We start from the raw sequence: 27,573 nt of genomic DNA on the forward strand, positions 1-27,573 counted from the left end.
AGAGCAGGTCAGATATTATCTTTGCGAATAAAGTGAAAACAAGAACTGTAGAGTAAAACCATGACTACTAATTTCAGAAGTTTGAGCACCAAGAAGAAGAGAACATTTTTATTTCCACTAATGTCGCTGATCAAAGGAAAAACTGTAATAAAAAAAAACTAAAATCATTAATATTACTGTTCTGTTCAAATGCTGTATTGCAGCCAGTTAGTGTTCTAGTGGAATGCGTAGGGAAATAAAGTATGCTTATTATATATATTTGGCTGCAAAGTTCTGAAATTGCATTCATGTCTTAACACGACTTTATATTCAAATAGTATAAATGATGAAGGTTCATTTATACAGGACACAGACCATAACCAGACCTTGAGGCAACGAACCTTGAAGCAAACAATGAAAGCACATCAAGTATAAGAGTTGTTAAGAGTGCATGAAATAAAAAAGAAAATACAAGTAATTAATTTAAGGTATTAACCAACTCATGGGTATTATATTTGGACTTACAAAATACAGTAATTATAAATGCAGCACTTACATAATTTAATGACAGCTGAGGCCACTATCATTTAACTACGATCTGGGTGACTGAATATTTTTAATCTCTTAGTTTCAACTGTAATGCTGATGTGCAATTGAAACCCCTCAAACCAGTTTCTGGAACATGTGAAACCTGTCTTAAACCTGTACCTTTTTTCCACAAGTCCACACGTGTCACATGACAGCATTTTTTATCTACCTTTTGTGGAGGATCCTTTAATAGTTCAGTCTGTGTTCTTTATAATTCTGCTTTTACATCTACGGAATATCACCAAGGATACAGGGATGATACTTCACAGGAAAGCATAAATACCGATAGATGCACACCTGATTCTATTAATTAGCATCTCAACGAGATCTCTAACTGTTGAACGAGGTTTGTTTTCTTATAGATGGAGTGAAAACCTACAGATCTTCAGGAACAGGGCTGGGCAGCCCTGACATAGATTTTCAGAATATACATAATTTTGAAAAGGTGCCAATATGGCAATATAAATTACACATATATAAAAAATATATATCAGTCCTCCTTTCATACTACCAATGTTAAAACTTAAGATAGTAATTCAATAATATAATGTATTTTCCTCTGCCATATATGCACCAAAATATGCATATGGGAACAATGTGAAGAAATGCGTATATTTTCGAATAAATGCAGTTTATTTTGAAACGCTGTACATTAAAACCATATTCCTTAAATTTTGGAATACTGTGCGTATAACTGTAGCGCAGAAGGCTGCAGTGTGGCCTTGTGGAAACAAGGTACAGGCACCATCAGAGTATATTTTTGATGTACAGCGGATACATACTGGATACTTTGGGCCATGACCTCATCCACTGGAGCACTTGATGGTTCTGAAAGCTGTCTGAATAACAAATGGTTGAGTGAGTATGTGAGTGAGTGGATAGATGGTTGAAGGAAGAGATGGAGGAATGAGGGATTTAATGACATGATTTTTTTGGGGAGGAAGGGCGGAAGGAGGGCCACGTGAATCCACCCAGCGCCTTAAAGGCGGTAGCTGGTACGGTGCCGTCGAACCAGGCCCGAGGATAGACATTAGAGTGTGTTAAGAGTACAGTGCTGTCGACCCAGGTCCAAGGATAAACATTAGAGTGGGTTAAGAAAGGGGCAGTCTAAATTTTCTAATTCAAACAGCAAACAAGAATAAAAGTTAGCAGAAAGGCTATTGTATGTGCATGGAAGTGAAGCAATTTTCACAACTAGTTTGAGCCACCAATGTCAGTGCTCTTGTCCTTCCATTTTGTAAGGGCATTTAGGGCAGTTTACCCAACCTTCCATGCAGTTCAACCCCTCTCTGTTGCCTTTGACACACAAATGCACACATATCAAGATCAGTAGCTCACATACAAAGCACACACAAGACCAACACATGTCACAAGACAATGACATCTGTCATGCCATAAAGAAAATGTTAAAAAACATAGGGCCGGTTTCACAGACACAGATAAGGTTAATCCTGGACTAAACTATGTTTTGTATGGAGAATCTCCAGTCAATTTAGTCCAGGACTAGGCTTAATCTGTGTCTGAGGCCCTTACAGTTCGAAAAACTTCAAGACAATGAGATATTCCACAATTATACTGACATTATGAAACACTGAAAAGGAAATAGATCATTATATGTAGAGACTATATTATATGTATAAGTTTCAGCTAGTTTATACTAAATGTTATTTTGTTTCATTATTAATACATTCCAGCATCTCCATATACTGTACTCCAACATACGACATCTAAAAATACATTTGGAACAAACTGTGCATGAATAAAATAATGAAAAGATATTTAATATTATTTGACATACCAATTCTCCAAAGGTGCAATACAGTTACCTACTTTCTGATGATGCAGGTCAATATTATCTGCATAACTACTGCTTCATAACATATAAAAAGTAAAGAAGCTGACAACTGATCACTGCTTTTATTGAATTTGTAAAAGGCACATGTTGTTTACAAGACCAATGAAATGGAGTCATGCATGTTTTTAAGTGCATACACACCAACTCATGTTAAAGGTAACTGTGAATAATATTTCCACCTCGCAGTAGCTTATACTCTGTCCTTACACACTTCAGTGGTACATTCCAAGGCCAGTCGCTCACCTTGGCTAATCTTGGCAGATACCATCTCTGTGATCTGGGAGGTGAGTTTCATCAGGAACTCTTCTGTACCCACTTGGCCCAAAAAGGTGCCCGCTGACTTGCTCTCACCTACATTTGGCAAAAAGAAACAGATCAATACCAGATACGTCCAATGGGTTTGACAGACACAAATCAAACCAATATCAGCGAGAGTATTAATAAGAAGTTCTGAAACATTTATGTCAAGCATTTCCATTATGCTGACAGATCTGGGCAGCATGATTCTGTGTGTCTTACTCACCCTGAACCCTGCTCTCATCTTCAGGAGGACTGATAGTGATTCCGAGAACCCTGCCAAACACAGAAATCATCCCAGCATGCATAATAGCATATAAGTACATCCAAACAAAATAACCAACTTCACAAGTCATTCATCACATTGATTTTGTTCCATTATATATAACATATTTGATTATTCTATTATTGGCATTATTGTATTAGGCATTCATTTTCTTTTCCCAGTTTCCCAGTAACTCACTCCTGCATGGGCTTGGGTTTGTGTTCCTCTACATGGACCTCCACTTGAGCCACTGAAATAGAATTTTTAAATATGTTTCAAAATCTGGTTTCACTGCATCCATGTTTCTGATATACAGGTAAGGAGTTAGATAGCTGCCAAAAGGTTTAGTAATTGTAAACTGAGCAAATGCAAATCAAATTGCAAATGTAAAATCTGACTGTGACAAAAATTTAAAGTCTAAATGTGAAACCTGATTTGTACATGTACATACTGTAAGATATATTCTAGAACAGATCTGGCTTACAAACGGCAGCCTGGGTCAGTGTAAGAGACAATAGGTTTCTATGGCACTCTCCGCCTCTCACCGGCATCCACCTCCAGGTGGGCGGAGCAGATGGACTGGCCGGCCCTGTTGGTCGCAATGCAGGTGTAGGTGCCAGTGTGCTGCGGGCTCACATCCATAAGGATGAGGCTGTGCTGGCGGTCGGAGCCAGCCACCTTGTAGCCGGGCGTGTCGGGTTTGATCCACAGCACGTCCTCGGCAGACTCCTCTTTCAGCCAGGTGATTAGAGGCACTGGGGAGCCTGGGGCATACACAGGGGGCAGCCAAGATCTGAGGAAGGAGGGCTCTGCCAATCCATACAACTGTAAAGCTTAACTATACATGGAGCTGGATTTTTACTTAGGAAAACCATTCAAGCAGACACTCCTGACACACTTAGGGCCAGATTTACTAAGGAAACAGGTGTAGTGTAAAAACCTTTGCTGTGTTGTGGCTCTGTTCCGGTTTCAGATACCAACATATTAATGACTGATTTACTAAGACTGGCTCTATTTATGCAATTCAGGGTCAGAAATAAAAAGCAGGAAAAGCAGTTACAATCCTTTAGTAAAGCTAACCCGCAGACTGTGTCTAGTGCCCAAACCGCTGCATACAGGTGTATGCACCACAGATATTTGTGATTCACTCTGAATCTCCTTGAATCTCCTGTGATAGGAGAATAAGACTTCATGAACCATAATGGGTTGGGTTACCCATAATGACCCATACAATGTGAAGCAATTAAAGATGTAAGCTCTAGGTGAGATTACGTACTCAAATGAGCAAGTCCTAAAGAGAATAATAATTTCACCCATTTTGAGGTTTGTCAAACGGCATTCTGAAATCATGATGAACAGGGATGCAGGGGTGTGGCTACCTTCGACTTTGACAGACAAGGTGATGCTGGCTCCCTTTTTCACTTTCCTGTTGGGAAATCTCTCCAGAAAACGTGGAGGGACCAGCAGTTCCTTTGCTCCTTTAAAAGAATATATAGTCAAAAACTCAATGTTCTGGTATAGAGAACATCTTAAAGCCCCTTTAGCATTGTTGGGATTAAAATGTGCGGCCAAATTATATTTTATGTATCTGTGTGTATTTTTACGAAGATAACTTAAATGATCTCACATTAACTAACACCATAACTAATCATTATCTATAATTATAATTAATAACTAATGCTGTACTTTAGATGGGAGATGGCTGGGGCATGGAGAAGTTCTAAGTTATAAATCTAACCGTATTAACTGTATTTAGGAGACCAATAAAACGTAATGAATTCATTATGCTTCAGGTAAGCATGAATGAGATGAAATGAACAATATTAATGTTCAGAGGGACTGTCCATTTGAATTCATACAGCATGTTGCTGTGGGATGAAGTACCCAAAAGTTTTCATTTAGGCCATTTGAGCCCAAAATTGAAAAGCCTGTTATAACTGAAAGGGGTTAAGCAAGTATAACATGATGTCATTCTGATAATTCTGATGAGTGAGTAATAGCACCACAAAAACATTCACTAGACAAATATCTTCTAGGAATGATTAATGTTGTACTTCAAGATGAAAATTTAGGAAAATAATATTCCACTTGTTTTTCAGAATTACATACAAAAATATTACCGCACAGTATCTTAAAAATAAAGTTTTGTTGATCCAGGACAGATGGCAAAAGTACCTTTGACTTTCCCAGCTTCGTCAGGCATACACTCTCCAGGACCTGTAGAAACGAGAAATCTGTTACCTCAGGCATGCACTGTTACTGTCCCGTAGTGCTGTTAAACAGCACCTTATCAAAGTTAACTGATCATCAGAAACTTAAATATGCTACCCTCAACTGTAAATGCTATTTAATTTCAGCATAAGGAATTTATAAGCTCTAGCTTGTTTAGCAGTAAAATGGGAAAAAATTAGAAGGACAATTTCAAGGAAAAAAAACTGGTCAGGGCACCATTGTCATCACACTCGTTCATCAATTTCACTATGGATATATTCACAAGGACAAAAAGGATTAACATGAAAACATAATAATCCTTCACATTGTGACCTCTGCTAAGATGCTTCCATGACATAACTGACCATAGGAACACACGCATGATAAATTACAAGGCCATAAAGAAATGTAGGAATGAGATTTGAATGACATGAGCTGTAAGATACACTATTTCCTTTTACAGCAGACAATTTTGGGACGGGGAGGTGTGGCCTCAGCACACGTACCCAGCACGAGCAGTCTGGCGGAGGAGTAGGCAGATCCAGCAGCGTTGCTGATGTAGGAGGAGTACTCCCCGGTGTCGTCCCGTGTCACCTCCAGAATCTCCAGGCTGTGGAGGCCCTTCTCCTCTGACACCAGAATCCGGTCCGAGGGTCGAAGGGGCTGCCCATCCTTGAACCAGTACACCCTGGGCCGAGGGAACCCTGGGGGAACCCAACAACCAGCAACCAGTGTGTCCCACAGAACCATGCATCTGACATCAAGCAAACAGTGTCACATAGAAACAAGCATGCACGTGACATCCAGTGTGTTTATACGGAAGGTGGGGGAGTGAAAGTAGAGCTCTTCACTCATTTTTCCCACAAGCTCAAGAAAGTTATAATAAACTTAATAATATAATAACATTTTAACAACACAAATTCCATTGCAACAGTGACACACACCAATGCAAGCATAAAATCAAATACGGTACTTGGGTGCAGCATTCCCTATAAAGAGCACAAAAATCACATGAGGACCCAATGAGGACAAACCTTTGACCTTGACCTGCATTTTGGCAATGGGTGCGCCAGGGCTAACGTGAACATCATGCAGCTCGTCCACCACCTGGGGGAGCTGCTCCTCCTCTGTCACAGACTCAAAAGCCTCCGTTTCCCTGTGGGAAAAGCCATAATGTTTTACGATGGGCTCGTCTTAATCTCTTTATAGAGTTCACTCTTGATCAAAAATCATGAGTACATCTCAAACTCTTTGCGTTTGCATTTCTGGAAGATAGCAGTACTTTTATGTGGATACTGAAATCTATTCAAACATACATGTATTTGCACAGACAGGTTTTAGGGGTATAAACTAAAAGGAATAAAAGCCAAACAGAAAAGGCAGTGATGTTGTTTCTCACCTGGATATGTAGCCCTTGGCGCTGATATAAGAGGAGGTCTCTGTTGCATCAGCAGCAGTATCATAGTCAGAGCTACAGGACACTGAAAAAGCATGGACGGAATACAGTGAGCACCACACAGTGTGACTCCAGAAGACAAGTGCAAAGAAAAATTATGTCAAAGATACGCATTAGTTCACAAGATATTCTGAAAAATCATGTTCATATATCAGGCAGCGAGAGCCTTGCAGTTTTCTAAAAAATATATTCTATAATCCTTCATTAGACTTACATAGCCCTGTGTTGACCACCTAGGAATCACCTAAATTCACCCATCTATGAATCACCAAAATTCAGTTGATATTTTTCCATACATGTCTAAAACAACAACAGTGCATGTCTACAAAAAATGACCTTGATATCTTTAGAATATAATCAGGTTAAATATGAATAGGTGGACTGGTTAAACACGATGATCTTAAGTTGCTACGGGTTGCAGTTTTGGGGGGGTCACTCACCATCAACCCTGAGCTCAGCCTTTGTGGAGGCGATGCCGCAGCTGTTCTCAGCCATGCAGCGGTACACGCCCATGTCGGAGGGCAGCACGGACGTGATGATGAGCTGGTGACAGCCCTCTTGGTCCTCGTTGATCATGTAGTGGTCGTTCTCCTCCAGCAGCTTGCCGTCCTTGAACCAGCGCACGGTGGGCGGCGGCTTCCCGATGACCACGCAGTCGAAGCTGACCGGGTAGCCGTCGGGCACATCCTGGCTGTGCAGCTCGGTCAGGAAGACCGGGGCCGCTGAGGCAGACGTAAAGGGAGGTGAAAAAACTGCACTGCACTGTACAACAGGCTAAAACTGTCCTGATCTAGGTCAAGTAAGACAGTCGATGGGCTCTTGCTTGAATTTCTCTACTTTTTCAGCTTTGAAAACTTTTATAGTCAGTCAAGGATTATAGTCATTTGCACTGTGGAGGGATTTAAATTTTATCCCCAATTTGAATAATTTCTCAACAACTTCTACTGATGCGGTGTAATGCATCAGTTATGTGGTCCACAATAGAAACATTTCAGTTTAGGAGACAGCTTTTTAATTTGACAAATGACAAGTGCAAATTGATGGTTTCATTGATTTTAGGATTGGCTTCAAAGGGTGAATGGGCAGCACTGATCAAGCAGAGGCTTACCGGTTATGAAGGTGGGCTGTTCCTCCTGTGTGGGGGTCTGAGTGCCGTCCTGAGAGTAGGCCATCTTCAGGATGCGCAGCTCCACCTTGCGCGGCCCCCCCTCCAGGATGGTGGTCTCTATGGGGACCCCCTGTGCGGTGAACATCTCCTGGAAGCGCTGCGAGGCCATCTGGGCCTCTGACAGGGAATCAAAGCGGATGTAGATGTAATTGTCGTCCTCGCGGTATGAATGTGGGTCCGGGGGCGGCAGGTCGCCCTCGTCAGCGCTGATGAAGGGCTCCTCCTCCACGTCCGGTGGCAGGCGGTTGCGTAGCAGACGCCGTAGCCGCTTGCTGGCCTGCCGCAAGGATTCATCCATCTCGCTGCCCGACGAGCTCTCAGGCTCACTGTCAGCGCTATAACCGTATGGCAGCTGCAGGGGGCGGCGCCCCGAAGACTCCCTCAGACTGCCCACCGTCACCTTTCCAGTGTGCTTGGCCACGCCAAACTTATTGGTCAGCTCGCAGGTGTAGACACCCGTGTCTTTGGTGGTGACGCCAGTGATGACCAAGGAGCAGGTGCCGTCATTGTATATGTCAATGTGGTGGTGCTTGCCGTCTGCCAGGGCCTCGCCGTCCTTCAGCCAGCGGACCTTGTCCGGCTTCCCCACCGCCACACACTCAAGGTGGATGGTGCCGCCAGGCTCCATGGTCTGGTCCTTGAAGACATCCTTGAAGGTGGGACGCATGTCCTTGCGGGCTTTGTACCCCTTGAAGGCTGCCTGGATCTTGACCGCTGCATCCAGCATCTCAGTGTCTTCATCCTTAGCTGGGGGCTCAGCTGGGGTTTCAACTGGTGGCTCAACTGGGGGTTCAACTGGGGGCTCAGTTGGGGGCTCAGTTGGGGGCTCAGTTGGGGGCTTGGCTGGGGCCTGCTGCACTTCCTCTGTCATCTGGAAGAGCTGGTAAAACTTTTCGGCAGAAGCAGTCTGGACTTGACTGGCAGTGACGGTTGTGGTGGACTTGCTGCTCTTCTTGAGGTAGGACACCAGGGAGGGGGACTCATCATCCGAGCTGGTGTACAAGTTAGGCTCCACCTCTTTCCTTGGTAGAGGCTCAGCAGGCTTTGCTTTCTCCTTCACCTCCACCTTCTGTTCCTCCTTATCCACCTTCTGCTTCTCCTTTGACTCTTTGCCGTCCTCCTCCGGCAGCTCGGAAATGGAGTCCAGCGTGGGCTCGCGGCTCATGCGGCGTTTCTTAGCCAGCGCCTCCCAGAGTAGGTGCAAATCTCCCTCCGTGGCAGCTTCTGGGGGCAGGCTAGGCTGGCCGCCCTCCTCTTCCGCTCCCAAGCCTGTCTGGGAAACATCTGCTCCTGCATTGAAAAGATGGTTTTACTCAAAGCATAAAGCATAAAGCTACTTGCACGCTCAACTTATATTTACTCAAGTACGACTTTTGTGGTGGTTCTGTTGATCTAATGAAAATGTTCTACTACACAAATTGCTCTTGTACTGTGGTATGTGCATGATGACACATTAGCTGAATTACTTCAGTACAAATATCCTTTCATAAAACAGAAGCAGGAAACAGCAATCATATCTGCTTCCACAGCCTGAAAAATTATCAAGTGGTATGGCTGCAGACGCCTGTAAGGAGAGGCGGTTGGTACCTTCCACGTAGAGGTTGACAGAGGTCTCTGCCTCGTCAGAGGCCACGCATGTATAAACACCCTGGTCGCTGGGCTGAAACTCCGAAATGAGCAGAATCTGTTTCTTCCCCTCTGTGAGCGCCTGGTACTTCGTCCCCAAGTCAACCTCGTGGCTGTCTTTGAGCCAAGTGACGGAACTGCCCTCCATGGACAGCTGACACTCCAGGCGAGCCGACTTTCCCACTTCCGGCAGCGGGCTGGACAGTTGCTCTGTCACTGTCACTGGGGTTTCTGCAGAGCAATCAAGGTTTCAAGGGAGGCAACTACTCTGGGAATGAGCTATTGCAATACATTATTTAAACAATGAAGGATCATTTAACAATGCTGACTGGCAGTGAAATAATGCAGTTAATCAGTGTTTCGGGCAAGCATGCAAAGAACAGATGATGAAGCAAATTCATGATGAAGCATGATCATGATGTAGTGATGCTGTCAATTTCAGATTGGAAGAGTAATGCGTGGTTGAATATGTTCTACAATCCATAGTGACATATTTATCAGGTGAGATTAATATGAAGCTTCTCCATATTGTACAAACAGGATATGGAAATACCACTGCACAGTTTCCTTTGGTGCAAATAAGCCGCAGGGGGACCAGACTGTGCAAACTGCACAGTGTATGCGCAGAACTTTTATCCAGGTTCCTACAGTATACCTAATGAAAGATTTCTTGGACTTTCAAGGACAATTTCAAGATGTTCAAAGATTGTATTTGCAAATGAACGACCGTAGAAGCAAATTGTTTTGGTAACCAGATTTGGTCTGAGCATGTCCAATTCCCACCCTAACTTGAAATGCTTAACTGTCTGCAACCGCAGCTGCATTCACGCACAAACCCCACTGCGGAGTTAAAGTGTAGACAACTGCATCTCTCTGAAATATGTGGGGCCGCCAGATGCTTCTTTTCACACCAAAGACTACCTTTCATATTTGGATTTACCATGCAGTCTACAGGCACCCATTCAACCATCGCTAGATAGCGAAGAAATGAGGAACCCTGGCTAACTATACCGTCCCGTAGCCTGGGTGATGCAACCACCAATTGCGTGCCCTCCTATGGAGCTACCAGCCACAGTCAACATTGGTCCGGATTTGGTCCAGGACCAAAGGGCACATCCCTGTACCACACCGTGGTGTTTTAACTAAATGAGTCACTCAACTTGATTATCAAGAATATCATATGCAGCTGATATCAGTTTTGGTTTTTGTTGTAGAGTATGCGTGTATGTATGGAAAAAGTTTTGTAAAATGCATAAACTGACAGTAAATAAAGCCCCATGTGCAAAATCCAAATCAGAATCTTGAATCGTCCACATTCAAAACCAGGCAGTTTTTCATTTTTTCCAAGGACCCACGGGAGCCCTGTCTCACCTATCTGCACAGTATGAGGCAGCTGGACGGGCTCCCCTACACCGGCCTGGTTCAGCGCCGCCACTCGGAACCTGTACCCCGTGCCAGGGATGAGGTTGTCCACCACAAACTCGGTGCTGCAGACAGGCTCTGTGTGACACGGCAGCCAGAGGGCGCTGTCGGCCAGCCGCATCTCCACCTTGTAGCCCAGGATGGGGCTGCCCCCATCATTCAGGGGCGTGTACCAGGACAGCGTCACCGATTGGTCGCTCTTACTCACCACCTCAGGGTCTTCGGGGGGGTCGGGGAGAGCTATGTGGGTGGGGGGGGGGGGGTCAGGGGGAGGGGGTGTTGGGGTGGAGTCAGCATGAATGAGATGGTGCTAACATAGAATGTAGAGGAAAAACCAGTGCTTTTTTCTGACCAGATTTTCATTTGTGGAGTAGAGAAAATTACGCACTATTTTAAGATTATCCTAAATGAATAACAAAAATCATCATATGAATTCTAATACAAAGGTAATTTTTTATCGCAAATAAAATATGTAACAGCACTCCAATCTCATATGTTTTTTTCAATTCCTAATCACTGGCTTTACCTTTACTTTCAGCCATGACATATGTCATTCCAATTTGGCCCCAAAACCCTTAAATCTCTTAATAATGCTGAAATGAAAATACAAGTATGAGACGAGATGATCATTTTAAAGAAATACCATAAATCAGTGGTAAATTATGTAAGTTGCTTCTCCTTATGGGAAAAAAATAAAAATCCTAACAATAACCCTGCAATCCTGTAATGAGATTTTATTCATTTATTTTTGTACAGTATAGAATCTGAATATGTACAATATTACACAGTGTGCGTTGTGATTCTCCTGTATAGCACACTGTACCATGTGCATGGACAAAACCTTCAGTATTTACACACTCACACCTTTTCGTTTTTTGTATTGTGTCCCATGTTCTAATTCACATTCGCAGAGCTATATGGTGCATATTTTAAACATAAATATGTGGAAATGGTTACTTCCATTTTAATTTGAAGTTGTAGACATCTCTGAATTCTGGATACTAATTTTCCTAATGCTTTACTGCCATTTGCTCTCTTGACCAAAGACACAGAGCACATGGACTTATATGGACAGCGTTTGGGGAGGGGCTGCTCACCAATGACTGTGAGCTTGGCGATGGAGATGGCATCACGGGCGGCAAAAGTGATCTCCAGAGGGGGCTGGGCCCTGGCCTCCTTCAAGATGAGGCGGTAAATGCAGCCGTCTGCCTGCAGGGACCAGCTATCATCCGGACGGAGCTCCGCGCCATTGGCGTACCAGGCAACCTCGCTGACTGGCACTGCCTCGCTTAGCACGCAGCTGAACTCCACCTGCTGGCCCACGGCTGCCTCCTTATCCTCCAGGTGCTTCACGACATTGAGCTGCCAGCCTACAAACGCAAAACCGGCACAGTGAACAAGCGCAGCAAACGCCCAGCCTTCAATCAAAATTCAGAATTTTTTTCTGACAAGCCATCACAATTCACAAGAGCATTTTCCCATTCCACCCTTAAAAGAAGGGTGGGCAACCCTGGTCCTGGAGTTCCCTTCTGGTTTTTGTTGATCGATAATTTAGAGCCTGACAACACTATCCAGAGCTTGAATGGAGAAACAGCTGAATACCTCCAGCACATGCTCACTTGCAATCATTAAGCCTAATAATCAATCCAATTATGCAGTTATAGGTGACCAGGACAATCTCTGGCACTTCAGGACCAAGGTTGCCTACCCCTGGCTTAAAATAATATCTTATAATAGATAAAACACTTGTGCTGCAGTGTGTCCCAGTGCTTATCACACTGTAACCTGTAACCTGAGTTACAATCTCTAAATCCGATACACACCTTTAACAGTCAGGAAGGCAGAGGAGACGGCATTGCCGGCCATGAAGGTGACCCTGCAGCTGTCTCCAGCGTGCAGATCCTTGAGCAGCAGGAGGTGGCGCCGGCCACTCTCAAAGGACACAATCTCCACATTTGGCGTTTCCTTCACTGGCTTGTCGTCGACGAGCCAGTGGCAGTTCTGGTTCTCTGGCCGGGACAGTGAGCACTCAAACAGAGCCTCCCCACCGTCAAAGGTCTCCACGTTCTCCAGGCCCTGGACGATGTCAATGGGCTTGGCTGTGGAAGAGCAACAGCGCTGAATGGCATGTTATAGCTACGTCAACTGAACTTAGAAGCAAATAAGGACATGGCAGGAGTCCATCTTTATTTGACAGGATTGTTTCTTGCTTATGCACCCTTTCCATAAGCCCAAAATAAAGAGCGTAGAGGTGAAGAAATGAAAAGCTAGCACGGCCGATTAACACAGAAATACGCAATGAGCAAACACCCAAAAGCATACACGCACACAATCAGGGATGACGCCACTACCAAATTATTCTGCCACAAGCAACTGCACAGAGCCCATCTGCAGATGTGTTTCTCTGTAATCATACAGAACTACTCCATTTAAATAACCACCAACAATCATGTTAGCTTTATGTCCTCCCTCCCACTCGAACCGGTGACAAAAAGTGTACGGGGAAAAAGATCACAGATCGCAATCAACTTGACATGTCGAGGTGACGTGGCTCGAGCTGGGTACCCAAAACCACGGGCAGGAAAGGGAGGAATCCAAAGAGGGGGGGGCGCGCATATGGGCGCTCACCTTGCACCTCCAAGAGGGCCACCACACAGGTCCCCTCCGCCTCGCAGGAGTACGTCCCCCTGTCCTGCGCGGTCGCACGGCTGATGTGCAGCCGGGCCACGTTCCAGTCCTGCTCCACCAGCACCCGCTGGCCGTCCGGCTGCAGCGGGAGCCCGTCCCTCTTCCACATGGCCTTAACCGGCCGTGAGTACTGGCAGATGAACTCGGCCGGCTGGTCCTCCACCACTCTCAGGTCCTCCATGGCGCTCACCACTTCTACTGTGGGATCTGAGAGGTTTTTTGGGGGGGGGGGGGGGTTGGGTCGGTTCGAGCACATGCCGAGGGGGTCAGGACATGCACCCCCAAGTAGGGTGACTACAAAAAAACCTTGGACAAAAACTTTTTTTTCTCTCTCCAAACATATTCTATATTGGCTGACTTATTCTGAGGAGGAAAGGCTGGAGTATTTTCAATCTGCCATTTTGTTGAGCAATTAAATTGGTCACTCCAGTGAGGAAACTCCTCAGGAAGTCCTTCATTTGTAGACAGATGATAGTCAGCCAATAAATGCGACACAGCATATTGTCGTTGCAAATATGAGTGAACTATCCCAAGCAGAAAAAATAACACTGCAATGTGTCCCCAGTGATACCTGGGCACAGCAGCACCCACACACCACAAGTGCCATAAGCAAAATGAGGAGAAGTCAGGGCAGGTGGGGGGTGCACACAAAAGGGCAGGTTCGAGGGGTGGAGGATTCAGCCAGTTTTTAGTGCTTTAGTGCTTTAGGCTGGGAGATGAGCGTGAGCAATGATGGTGGATCTGGCCAGTGCAAGCGGAGCAGGAGCAACAAGTCATGGGTTTTCCTTCTTAAAGCCACATTTATACTGTACTCATAATGAATTTTCCTCATTACCTCATGGTTGTTTTTACCATTCTGATTGGACTGCTGTTTCATACACTTTCACTGTAAATACACGAAAGCTATTAGTTAAATGGCTTCTTATTATCTTGGCTTAACATAGGATAACGGGAAATTCAAATCTGAATATAATAACAATATACTACCACACCAACTGTTTTACTACGAAAAAAGTGAATTTTCGTGTCAAATGAAGTGTCATTGTCAATGCATTGTGGTCAATATCCACTCTGATTCCAGAATTCATGACATACATTGAGGTAAGTACCAAGAATTCCCTGTCAAATGAGAAGACGAGAATAATACCAGTGCATAGAGTAGGTACTCCTCAATGAATGCAATCAGTTCCGGGGAGCAAATATCCAAATGAGCATTTATGGTTCCATGTCATGTTGTGGTATTCTAATGAAGGTACAATTACCTGAGTTTAAATTTACAAGATTCATTTCCTAAAAGGCTTTCTATTAAGAGTTTAAATTATTGAAAAAAATATCTTAATTTCTGCTTAGTTGCCTAAATTTTTGTAATGATATCTAAGAACATTTTATACTTCAATATTATCTTATATATATATATATATATATATATATATCTTATATCTGAAAACAGAAAAAAATTAAATAATTTGATGCTTATTGGTTATAAAAAATAAAACAAGTAAAATATGATGTGCAAATTATTTTATTATTCAGTTACCGCATGTTCATTAACAATAATGTTAACACTATTTTACAAGATAAGATTATATAAATTCAATCCATGTCCTTAAGTTTGACATCCTGGTGAACACTAGTGTCACACGTTTTCTTCGTAAATTCAGTGTAGCAAGTTAGTTTCAAAAGTCAAAGTTAAGGACAAATGCTGATTGAAACCCTGCCTAAATCACTTGAGACACGTCAAAAGTCAGGGTATATGCGACCTGGGAATGCACTCTTTCCTGAATTTTTCAGATACTGAATAAATCCATTGGTCATGTGTGCCAAGTGTTACGTCGCTTCATTACACATCTGCACCATAGAAACTATCATCTGCTTCCAACAGATCTTCCTGATTTAGCATTTAAGACAAACATTTTGTTTTAATAAAAGGACTCCTCAAACACCTATACCTATATATAAAGTATGTGCCCTCCCTACATGGAAAACGTGCAACTGAACAAGAACAAGAATAATGTTATTTTTACTTATATATCCTTAATTGCCAAAATGGATAAACTGATGAAGCAGCCTGTTATGTCACCAACTTTCCATGACAAGATCAGGCTTACACTGACATTATTAATTTTTGATGGGTAGGCACCACCCAGTCGTGTTGCTCCCACTTGTATGTTTGAATCCAAAGTGGATGGAAGCATACAGCATGAAACACTTAAGCGTGGTTCTTTGGTTAAAATGGGGCAACCAAGACAGTTGTTCATGCAGCTATAGTGGCACAGAACATCACCACCTGTCCAAATCACAGACAGATATTAACCCTTTTCAGACTGGACACCTGCACTTCCCATTTGCATCCTTTTTGGCATGGATACTCAAATCTGGCCATCGAATCGAGATCCAGCCCTGGCTTTCTTTTCTCGCAGGTGGCACAATTAGTGCCACTGACTGGCCAGACTCTATTCACACTTGACTCCCATGTAAGGGGAGAGTGGAAAACCAGCAATTTTCAGCCCTTGAGGTCCATGATTTGAGTAAAAGGGCTTTTGGGCCAAGAAACTAAAAACTCAAATAAGATCAAATTTAATGCTCCTGATGTTCACTCATTCATTAAGTGAACCGTTCAATGACCCTCTAAGCTGCGTACTGTACCAATCAATAAATATTCTCATGATGTAAATATTAACAGGTGAATATAATGAAGGAATCCTGAATCTTTACTGCATGCATTTGAGCACCCAGGTCATCCAAGTAAGTCATCCATCTTAAAATAATTCATGTCAAAGAATGAAATGTTTATCAAATCTAATTTACACATGGTATTTGAATGCAGGGCCCAAGGGAAAGGGTTAACCTGAACTGTTCTCCGCCCTCCCTCTTTCAACACGGTACCTTTGACTAACAACTTGGCAGTGGACACCAGGCTCCCGGCTTTGAAAGTGACCGTCCCCGAGTCGTTGGGGGCCAGGTTGTTTAGGACGAGCGTGTGCACGTGGCCCTGGCCCTCCCCGATATCGCTGAAGCTGCTCTGCCGCAGGGCGGTGCCGTCCAGCCACCACTGCACCGGCCTAGCGGCCCGGCGGGACAGCTGGCAGGAGAACTCGGCCTTCTCCCCGACAAAGATGTCCGTGTTCTTTAAACCGCGCACTATCTGCGCCTCTCGCTCTGTGGAGCAATGCAGAGAGACCGCCGCTCAGCCATTCGGGGGCCAACTGGCCAAGTGCCGCAAATGCGTCTGCCTTTCCTTCCCCCACCCCCTCCCTTTCACGGCGTGTAAATCTTGTTCCCCTCCCTGGGACTACCATTGCACATAATTGAATTTGGCTGTGCGTATGCCTGCATGACTAACTGCATCAAAGAGCTGCAGCAATGCTCTGCCACTGCTGGTATAAAACAGATCAGAGAGAAAAGGGTCTGCAAGCAGCGACTGTAGAAGTATTCAAATATCTTCCATAAAATTACATTAATGTAAAAAGTCACATTTCATTCCAAACCAAGGCAGATAAAATAATCAAATAACTAATAGATCTAAAAACTAAAATACAAAGAAATCTGCATAGTTAGAGATAACTTCATTGATCCTAAGAGGAAATTGGGCAAATCTGTATAAGACAAGGTCTAGCTACCAATAAGTATGATTTGTCTACCTTCCAGCATTCAATTACAAACTACAGTGCAGGATCATGGGACTTGTCTACGACATAATGCCAACACTGCAATTGTCTGAAACTGCAACTGAGAGAAAACCCTACGGTGTCATTTACTATGTATATTATGTGGCTTCCAATCATAGTACTCCCATGCACCTTGTCCTTAACATTGAGTTGCACCTATATATAAGGAGTATTTTTTTGAATTTTTATAACAATATCAACATAAATATGTGGATAAAACAGCAACATCAGTTTACATTCGCTACTCAGTGTTAAGGACAACACACTTTGCAGTCAGACTGATTCTGATTAAATACTCCCTCTTTGTCACGCCTTAACGCACTACTGTTTTGGGCTCCTTGCTGCATATACACACACACACACAGACTCACACACACAATCTTGAGGTTTATCGAGGCATATTATGAAAATTTGAGAATATCTATTATCCATGATTTTCTTTATCATTCTACATTCCATGTTCATTAACTTTTATCTTGTCAGTTAAAAGCTAAAAATGCTACCCAGTCAATCAGGAAGTATTTGCATGTGTGTTTGTGTGTGTGTGTGTGAATGCGTGAGTGTTTCCTTGTGTTGAATTTCTTTTTCTTAATGAGCTCCTTGGTTCTACAGGTGAAGTGGCGGCTTACATCCACTAGTACTGCACAGGTCATAAGAACATCCATGTCAGCCCTAAGAGAATTCAAAAAGGCTTCTGCTGTCGTTGCTACTACAGGGTTACCTTGTACTGTCACCGAGGCTGTGGTCAGCTGGTCCCCTACATCGCAGGTGTAGTAGCCATTGTCATCCTGCTCCAGGTCGTGGATGCACAGCTCCAGGACGGAGCCTTCCTGCCTCATCTTGTACTTCCTGCTGGGCTGAAGCACCACTCCCCCCTTCCTCCACTCCACCGAGGCTCCAGGCCTGGAGACCTCGCAGCGGAGAGTTATGCTGTCCCCTTCCTCGGCCTCCTGGTTCTCCAGCTCCTGCAGGAAGGAGGTGGGGGGCTCTGCGGAAAACAGGCGAGAGAGACGACCACATCAGCGCCTGGAAATGGGAGCCAGCCCTCCCGGAAGGATCCGGAGCGGAACGCAGAACGGTCAAGAGCGGTTTCTCTTCACGGCACACAAGCTTCCGTCTTAGCTTCAGTCTTCCCCAGCGGAGAAATCACCGACACCAGCCCCACTGGGTTTACCATCTTTGGTCATCGTAAGATTGTTGCTCCAGGTGGTGACCCTGCATTTTCCCTTCATGTCTTCATTCTTCCACTGTAATTAAAGAGCTTGGGGTGCTTGTCTTCTACCTCAGAAATCCTCAGGCTAGAAGTTTCAGTTCCAGGTGATGGGGTTAACGGGTGTGCTGGGGTCCTAGGTCATGTATGATGGGTTGTCCTTCTTGCTCTTTCAGGCAGCTGTGTCCGGAGGCTAACACTTCCAGTCTCAAACAAGTCTGAGACAGCTATCCACGCCTAATTAGAGCCTTGCTAATTGGTCAGAGCTACTGCTTGGTAAAGTACAGCTTTAAAGAGATGTCATTCATACATCTAAAAAAAGGTAAGAAAACATGCAGCGCACAATGTGTAATATTGATACGCAAATGTGTACCAGTCCCGTTTTGTTTTTAGGTAAAAGTGACCACAGTACCTCAGCATTGACGCAGTGACAACAGGAAACAGTGCCCGTCACTCAATATGATAACGGAAAATAGTATGGGGTGAGATGACAGCAGCAGGAGGACAGACACAGCATAGGGGTGGGAGGGCAGAGGCTGAAGCATACAGGGTGGAGATAGGGTTTGGGGTAAGGAGCAGACAATGAGTGAGAGGATAACATAGAGTGGAGTTAAGGGAGGGTAGTGGACACAGGGCGGGGGAGGGGCTTTCTACAGGCCAAGCCGAGCTCTGCGGCGGCACACAGCGTCTGCTAGGCAGGGGTGAACGAGCGCTTCCGATGGAGAGAGGCGAAGACGCGCTTCCACCTTTCGCCATCCTGCCTCTACCTGGCTTCGCCTGCACCAGCAGATTGGCGGTGGTCGTCTCCCCACCGACCACAAAGGCCACGGTGCCCGACTCGTCCGGCGTCACCATCTTCAGCACCAGGCGCTGCTGGTAGCCCTCGCAGCTCATCTGGTTCAGGTCATTGTTCTGCAGGTGGTTGGAGTCCAGCCACCACTCTCCATTCGTCACCCCCAGGTGGGACAAAGTGCACTCAAAGCAAGCGTCCTCCCCGGTCCTAACGGTCATGTCTCGGAGCCCCACCGTGATCCGCACGTGCTCTGTAGGGGAAAGGGGTGGCGGAGCGATGCCTCAGCACGGTCCTCAGAAGGACTCGAGTGATCAGTATGAAGGCAAAGAAGACCACCATTGGCAGGCATGGCTACAGCAGAAATGAGCCAGAAGACTGCAGTGCAATGCTATAGTGATTTCATGAGAAAACCATTAGAATTCTTATAAATTCTCCATGTTTAAGTACGAACCTGTGTTCAATTTTTGTCCTTTTCTTAGAGTAGTTACTCTAATAAACTCATTGCGGTTACAGACAGTACTCTTATAAACTTGCAGTGGTTGCATACAATTGTTATAAACTTGCTGTGATTACACTGAAGTCTTTTACAAATGGTCTGTGATTACACACAGTACTCTTACAGTATAAACCTTTTGTGGTTAGAAACAATTCTGTTAGAAAACAACCATGGTTGCACACAGTACACTTATAAACATGCTGTGATTACACAGAACTGTTATAAGCTTGTTTTGGATGCACACAGCACTCTTATAGACTGGCTGAGTCATGAGCAATCCTCATATGAATGAATCTTCATTAAATATTTTAAGATGTTCTCATTTCCTATTTTTGCTTTGCTTTCATGAGCACCTGGACATTTTTGCTCAGCTTTCATGAGCACCTGGATGTGTGGCTGTAAGTTTCCTCAGGCTTGTTTAACATGACATCATTACCCTGTTAAGCACTCAGCAGATGCAGGTGTGTGTGAACTCACTGGAATGGCAGGGTTACCTTTCACAGTGAGAGAGGCGGTGCTCGTGCTCTTCCCCGTGTCGCAGGTATACTCGGCGGCGTCCTCCGGCCTTAGTTTGTGGATGACCAGGATGCGCTCGGCACCCTTCTCCTGCATGGAGTACTTCTCCCCCTGGGAGAGCACTACTGAGCCCTTCCTCCAGGTGACGGTGGCGGCTGCGCTGGAGGTTGTGCAGCGAAGGAAGGCATCCTCCCCTTCGCTGGCCTCCTGGCTCTCCAGGTCCTTCTCGAACACCACAGGGGCCGCTGCCGGGACAGAGAGAGGACAATGGGTTACCTCTGAATAATTAAGGGAGTCGCTTTATGGAAAGCTCTCAGCACCAAGTCGCTCTCTGTACCAGATGCAGATGAATATTGAGGAACATTGAAGGAAATTCTGACAGCACCTTTTTGTGACCACAATAATATCCACACTGTATTGTTCATCAGACAGGAAATAAAAACTTCCACTTACCATGCATTCAACTCACTAAATCAATACCATCCCTTAATGAATTCATCCTAGGCATTAAGTTGTGAAAGCATTTCAGATGCGTGCATCTTTCATAACTGACACAATAATTACAAATGACAGCTACCCAGCACCTGAACACTGACTCATTACATTTATTTACACAGAGACTTAATATCTCTTTGAATAATGGTGGATTTCTACTTTACAAGTCATAGAAGACAGATGCATTAATATCAGATGAGATCAAATGACAAATTGATACACACTGTTCAGATAATAAACAGCAGTGAAAAGAATGCTGGCATTTTGACCGCCTATTGTAGATCTTCTTGTAGGACTGCAATGGAGGAAGCTAATAACCCAGCTGGTCCATGGAACAAACCTTTGACCATGACAGAGGCAGTGGTCTGCTGGTCTCCTGTGTCACAAGTATAGTCTCCCGAGTCCTGCAGAGTCAGACTGTTGATGACAAGCTCGGCCATTGTGCCCTCCATCTTCATCTGAAATTTGGCCCCGTGCATCAGGATGACCTCGCCCTTCCTCCACTCAACTGTGGCTCCAGGTGTGGAGAGCTCACAGCACAGGGCAACACAGCCCCCTTCCTCGGCCTCCTGGTTCTGGAGCCAGCCGGTAAAGGGCACGCTGGCAGCTGGACAAGGAAGGAGAGGGGAAGGTCTTCTCCATCACATTGTGAAACTCATCGACAGAGAGATGCGCCGTTGCACATGAACATTTGAGGTGGAGGAGAGGGTGAATCCAGATGTGGTCAGATGGATACCGTTGATGGCAATGAAATGTCAGTCGCAAAATTCTCTGGACAAAACATCCATGGACTATTGTACCAAACCGATGAATAAAATGGGGATGGGTTATCCAAGTATGAACCTGGATGAATGCTTTCTCATCAGAGCTCATTGTGAACAAAAAAGAATGGATGAGAGTAGAGAAATGAATGAAGGAGGCCGAGTGGTTTTCTTGGTTTCCTACACTTGGAATTCACGTAGCGTTTGATGAGGGCCTCAGTCACCTTACCTCTCACCGTGAGCTTAGCAGATGAGGTGAGTGGTCCGACGCTGAAGGCCACGGTGCCAGAGTCTTGCTGAGTGACGTTCCGAAGGATTAAGGTGTGCACCCGGTCCACCACCCCAATCACATTCATCTCGTTGTTCTGAAGTGGGACGCCCTGTAGCGTCCACTGGACCTGAGGCACATTGTCGTGAGAGACATGGCACTCGAACAGGGCATCGTCTTCCTCACGCACCGTGAGACCCTCAAGACCCTTAACGATGACCACTTCCCGCTCTGTTTAGAAAAGCCAATGAGGAGCCAACGTTACCGTTCAGATTTGCCCATTTGATAACGCATTTGTACAGAGGTTAATCTAAACGGAGCCTGAATCAAAATTCTGTCTAACCCACTGTCTAATCCAACACCTTGTCTTGTTTATGGTTTGTCGCTAACTCCGATTGTTGCGAATGGATTAGAGAACAGGTCAGAGATTTAATTTAATCCAGACTTCGGAAAAGACGATACATAACTCAGAAATTAAAATGTGTGAACACAGAAGAAATAAGAACACAGAAAATTGAACAAAATGACCAAATTCCTTTCAGTGCACAGTGAGAATAGATGGTTGTGTTAACAGGCTTTGCAAAGCCCACTAGACAACAGTGCTGCGGGGTAAGCAGCCTGCAACAACAGGGAATAAACTTTGTTCTGCCCACTGCTCTGTTCTGTCAGTGTGAAATCAGGCATTGCTGAGGAGATGTTGATTGAGGGAACGTTATGGGAGAAGGCATACGGAGCAGTTTAGGGCTCTGAGGAGGGTAGGCCCTCGGAGGTTGCGATGGGGATCTCTCCTACCCTGCACAGTGAGCACGGCAGAGCTCTTCTGGTCTCCGGTGTCGCAGGTATACTCTCCAGAGTCTGCACCCCGCAGTTTGTAGATTACCAGCTCCACCAAAGTGCCCTCCTGCTTTACTTGGTACTTATCGCTAGACTCCACAACCTGGTCGCCCTTCTTCCAGGTTACCACGGCACCAGGTTTGGTGACCTCACAGCTCAGGGTGGCGGTGCCCCCTGCCTCTACCTCCAGGCTCTCTAGCTGAGTCCTGAAAAATACGGGCAGGGCTGTGCGGGATGAGGGCGGGGTGAGCAGGCAGAGATTTCTCTGGATTAGTTCTCTGGATGAGTGACCTGATGGACACTATGGTCAGCCCAATTTGCAGAAAAATACAGCAAACTACGATTTGCACGAATACCATTTATACATTCTGTTCACTTGGGAAAAAAGCTGTCATTAACAGAGACACCTATTTGCTCTAGCACAATGGGCTAGACAAACAATGCAAACAAACAGGACAAGGATCTTGCGATTACTGCTTGTCCTGAGAACATTCATACATATATACAAAAAACACTTCTCAATCTCCACAAGACAATCTCCCCACCAACATGATATGAGTAAATGACACCACAGGGCATCTTTGGACACAGCTATATTCACACTTAAATAGAGTCCTCTGGCTAAAAACAGCCATATCTCTAAATATACATTATAAATATGTATAATAACCCATACGTTGTATTAACCTTTTATTAGATTGTGACTTGCAACGAATGTGATGTTTTATTGGATTGTGACTTGCAATGTAGCTGTTAAAGCTTTTAGGTTGAGCCTACCCTTTACGGTCAGATGGGCAGTGCTTTGCCGGGCTCCAGAGTCACAGGTGTAGTCTCCAGTGTCCTCTGGATCTACACTGTGGATAACTAACTGAGCCCTGCAGCCCTCTCGACTCATTTCGTATTTCGCGCAGGGGCACAGGTCCATGCCCCCCTTCCTCCACTCTACAGGGGCTTCGGCCTTAGAGAGCTCGCATCTTAGGGTGATGCTGCCCCCTTCTTCGGCCTCTTGGTCTCGCAGCTCTTGTTTGAAAATGACCGGGAGAGCTGTCGTTTCAAAGAAAGAGCACATACACACCGATAAATTATTATTTACGCTAAAATGAAAGCATGAGGTTCAACTTTCAAGATTTGGATGAGTATAAACGTGGACGCATACAATGAGTTTCAGGCACAGCAGAAAAGGAGCCCATATTGTTTAACGTAAATGTGTTCCAATACAGAGATAGTGGCTTGCTTCTCATTGAAAAAAGAAAACCAGGGATCGATTATATATGAACAACGAGAATGAATGAATGAGGACGGCCAGTGCATCTCCACTCTCAACATCAGGTTCGGAAGAGAAAATCCACTGATGCTTTTCCAAGCAAGTAGCAGAATGTCAGCACATTCTTCAACATGATGGAAGTGATTCATAACATGGAAATGACAAGTGAGATCAGCAGAAGAGATCAGGCTCTTTCCTACCGTTGACCTTCAGAGATGCGACGCTCGTATTTTCCCCAGTACTACAGATATAGTTGCCCATATCTTCCATCTTCAGATTGCAGACTACCAGCTCCACCACTGTTCCTTCCTGCCTGATTTGGTATTTGTCTCCAGACTGCAGGACCACACCCCTTTTCCTCCACTCCACTGGGGCTCCAGGTTTAGAGAGCTCACAGTGCAGGGTTGCGCTGCCCCCCTCCTCACACTCCTGGTCCTGCAGCTCTTTTACGAAAGTCACTGGGAGAGCTGGGGAACCAAAGCCGAAACTTAAGCTGAGTGATGAACGTTTTAACTTACAGAGCATCCAGCAGTTTTTCTGAAAATCGTTTCCTGAGAGACGTGGTATGCAAACGCTTTATAAATATAGTTAAAGCAGTATAAAATGACCCATTGATGGAGGTTATGAGAGAAATCATTGTTCAAAATCAGATTTGTTTGAAGATGGTCTGAATCCCAAACTGCTAGAATTTTTCAGTAAAAAAATCAATATAATTCCTTGTCTACACGTACATGTTTACCCCTGATCCAACGCTCATTCACCATAATGGCATTTTTCTGGACCAATAAAAATAAATTATTTTAAAGGATGAGACAAAAATATGATTAAGAAATCCAGTAGCCATGTGTGAGGAAAAAATGGGCTGTGAATCAGCCAGCAATTGGATAAGCAAGAAAAAGAAGATTAGAAAATGACTTTTTTTTCTTTCTGTTGATTAATGTCATTAGTTCTTTTCTTTATTTATGCAGTCTCACTTCCATAATGTTCCGTCTTACATTATTTTATTATGTCTCACTCCCGATTTTATTTATTGTGCTGACAGACAATCAGAAATAAATATTTGTTATAACGATATATCAGCCCTCATTTATTATTGGGGTAGGGGGGAGAAGACTAGAATGCTAGTGTATGGAATATACCTTTGTTATTCCAGTACATTATTTCATGAAAACCATTCTAAATTTTTAGAGGAACAAAAAACAAGCAGGTAATAAACACAATCCAGTAAAGATAACTATCTATGTTTGACGTGAAAAAAGAAATTACTTGAAGGATTTTCAATTGTAAAGGATTCCACATGCAAAAAAAATGTCTTCAGTGATGCCGCTTGTGCTTCTTTGAAGAAAATAATATGTGAATATCAAAAAGAATAAGAATGCAGAGTGATTAGACTGCTGTGCAGGGTGACAAAAACAAAAACCACAAGTGCAGAGTGAGATGAATTGGGGAAAAATATCCTTGCGTCCTACCATTGACGTTAACCTGAGCAGAGCTCTGCTTGTCTCCAATGATACAGCTATAGTTTCCAGAGTCTTCAGGTTTCAACTGGCAGATCTTCAGCTCTATGGAAGAGTCCTTCTGTTTCATCTTATATTTGTCTCCAGACTTCAGCAGCTCTGTCCCCTTCCTCCACTCCACTGAGGCTCCAGGTTTAGAGAGCTCACACAGCAGGGCTACACTGCTACCCTCCTCACACTCCTGATTCTTCAGCTCTCGGGTGAATGTCACAGGAAGAGCTAAAGAACCATGAGCAAAGATCAATCAATAAATCAATTATATTTTCTTCAGTTATTTTAAATAACAGTCTTGAAAGAGAGAAATAAAAACTCTGAAACAACATCAATAGTAAATATATCTACTCTACACAACAAATAAGACAACAAATCTAGAAAATGCAAAATATTAAAAAAACAACATAATTACATAAATAATATTTTAATGATCAACAATGCACTTGTGGAATTATAAAGTCCATAACAATAACTCCCAATCAAATAAAGTTGCTTTTAGCAGCCTTCAAATAAAAACATTAAATTTCCTGATATATTTCCCTAGTGAACATTTTGTATTCTGGTAGAATTGTGGCTCCTTGTATGAATGATGACCGAACACAAGGTCAGACTCCACAAACGGCATGGCCATTGTCATTGTATGGCTTTCTCCCACTGTTCACTTTGAGAGATTGTTATCTTCTGGCCCACCCATAAAAAGGCTGGAATCTTCATTTTCGCTAGAGTCTTCCACATTCCAGGAGATTTTCATTGACAGAGCAAATCTTCTGCTTCATGTTATAGTCTTCGCCACATCCAACCCAGAGAGTCCATATGGGTGCTGGCCCGAATAACTGACCGAGCTAGCAGAGGACAATCAAGGCCTATACACAGACTGAGCTCACAGAATCAAGACAATCAGGGCTTATGTACTATCTGAGTTTGCAGAATCTAGATAGTCGTGGCCTACGCACTAACTTAGTTTGCAGAATCAAGACAGTTAGACCCTACACATGGACTGAGGTTGCAAAATCAGAGCAATCAGGGCCTACACACTGACTGAGCTTGCAGAAACAGGACAATCAGGGTCTACGCACTGACTGAGCTTGCAGAATCAGGACATTCAGGGCCTACACACTGACTGAGCTTGCAGAATCAGGACAATCAGGAATCAGGACTCTTTGGTGTCTTTATAATACATGCTCAGGATGCGTGATCATTTTCAAGATAACAGAGAACAATCATAAATTACAAGAATCTATTAGAGAACATGCAGACAAATACGTAACCTGTACGTAATTTGACCATCTACTAAGAGCCAAGGACACCAGAAAAGGACAATACCCACACGCAGGCCCACAGTAATACAATATAAAATTTGACTGCAGAAGGTACGATTAATGCCGTGCAAGCATAGGATAGTATGATATTTCATGAAGAGAGATCGAAGAAATTATGTAATGTTCTGCAAAACATAAATGCCCATAAATTATTTATAAGTATTTCCTGCATTTTAGACTATTATCTGTTCTGTATATTGCACGCAGAATTAGCTTATGTGCTGATCAGACTTACAGTTCAAAGGTGTTCATTTACTGATTGAAGTCCAGCCAACTTCATTCTCTAAGTGGAGAGCAATTGGTTGTGATAATAAAAATCAAGGCTGCAAAAGTGGTAGAGACTGATATGTTAAGTTTACTACATTCAGGCAAAAACAATGTGGATAATATGTTGATGAATCTGACTTATCTACTTCCAGTGTTAAATGCTCATTAATTCTTGTTCTGTACTGTACTGTATTGTAGAATACTGTAACTCAGGTTCCTATGATAATACCTCATGAGACAGTACCATCATGTTCTTCTTTAAAAATCATAGTTTTACAAAGCAATCAGAAAAAGCACCCACTAAGACATTTCAGAACCACGCAACCATTCAACTAAAGTCACACTGTACAGTGGCACTTAAGGAGAAAGGGGAAGTACAATGGTATTATTTTAAGAAATCTAACACTAACAAACCTATGAGGTGGTGGTACAGAGAGCGATCAAGCATATCCAAAAACAGAATCCAAAGAAAATAAGACTAAATGTCCAGATACGCAATGATTTATTTTTACCCTTTGTCAACTTGACAGTATGCTGTGGGTGACCGGAAAATTCTCGGGGGCCAATTCATGCAGACAAAAAGACAAATTTATCCAACAGGCAAAAAAAACAACAG

The 27,573-nt window shown here is 43.9% G+C and overlaps 1 protein-coding gene across 7 annotated transcripts in view; it reads right to left on the reverse strand.

Annotated features, from left to right (window-relative positions):
* Positions 1-27,573, reverse strand: part of obscnb (obscurin, cytoskeletal calmodulin and titin-interacting RhoGEF b) — a 129,745-nt gene that overhangs the window by 35,094 nt on the left and 67,078 nt on the right. For 3 of the 7 annotated variants that reach the window (XM_035428903.1, XM_035428902.1, XM_035428901.1), the window contains 21 exons: positions 20,217-20,483; positions 19,201-19,476; positions 17,945-18,211; positions 16,442-16,714; positions 13,496-13,762; positions 12,691-12,966; positions 11,965-12,237; positions 10,817-11,107; positions 9,407-9,676; positions 7,760-9,109; positions 7,092-7,373; positions 6,595-6,676; positions 6,230-6,351; positions 5,702-5,899; positions 5,160-5,201; positions 4,364-4,462; positions 3,530-3,748; positions 3,183-3,234; positions 2,946-2,995; positions 2,666-2,773; positions 1,350-1,406 (listed from right to left, as the gene is read on the reverse strand). In XM_035428903.1, the coding sequence (XP_035284794.1) occupies positions 1,350-1,406; positions 2,666-2,773; positions 2,946-2,995; positions 3,183-3,234; positions 3,530-3,748; positions 4,364-4,462; positions 5,160-5,201; positions 5,702-5,899; positions 6,230-6,351; positions 6,595-6,676; positions 7,092-7,373; positions 7,760-9,109; positions 9,407-9,676; positions 10,817-11,107; positions 11,965-12,237; positions 12,691-12,966; positions 13,496-13,762; positions 16,442-16,714; positions 17,945-18,211; positions 19,201-19,476; positions 20,217-20,483 (5,121 nt within the window). Of the gene's footprint in view, positions 1-1,349; positions 1,407-2,665; positions 2,774-2,945; positions 2,996-3,182; positions 3,235-3,529; positions 3,749-4,363; positions 4,463-5,159; positions 5,202-5,701; positions 5,900-6,229; positions 6,352-6,594; positions 6,677-7,091; positions 7,374-7,759; positions 9,110-9,406; positions 9,677-10,816; positions 11,108-11,964; positions 12,238-12,690; positions 12,967-13,495; positions 13,763-16,441; positions 16,715-17,944; positions 18,212-19,200; positions 19,477-20,216; positions 20,484-21,073; positions 21,341-21,723; positions 21,994-22,554; positions 22,822-23,373; positions 23,641-24,060; positions 24,328-25,329; positions 25,597-27,573 lie in introns of all 7 variants that reach the window. The other 4 variants (XM_035428899.1, XM_035428904.1, XM_035428900.1 and 1 more) reach the window with 2 other exon arrangements.

The sequence above is a fragment of the Anguilla anguilla genome, chromosome 8, assembly GCF_013347855.1.
Source record: "Anguilla anguilla isolate fAngAng1 chromosome 8, fAngAng1.pri, whole genome shotgun sequence".
Classification (NCBI taxonomy): Eukaryota; Metazoa; Chordata; class Actinopteri; order Anguilliformes; family Anguillidae; genus Anguilla; species Anguilla anguilla.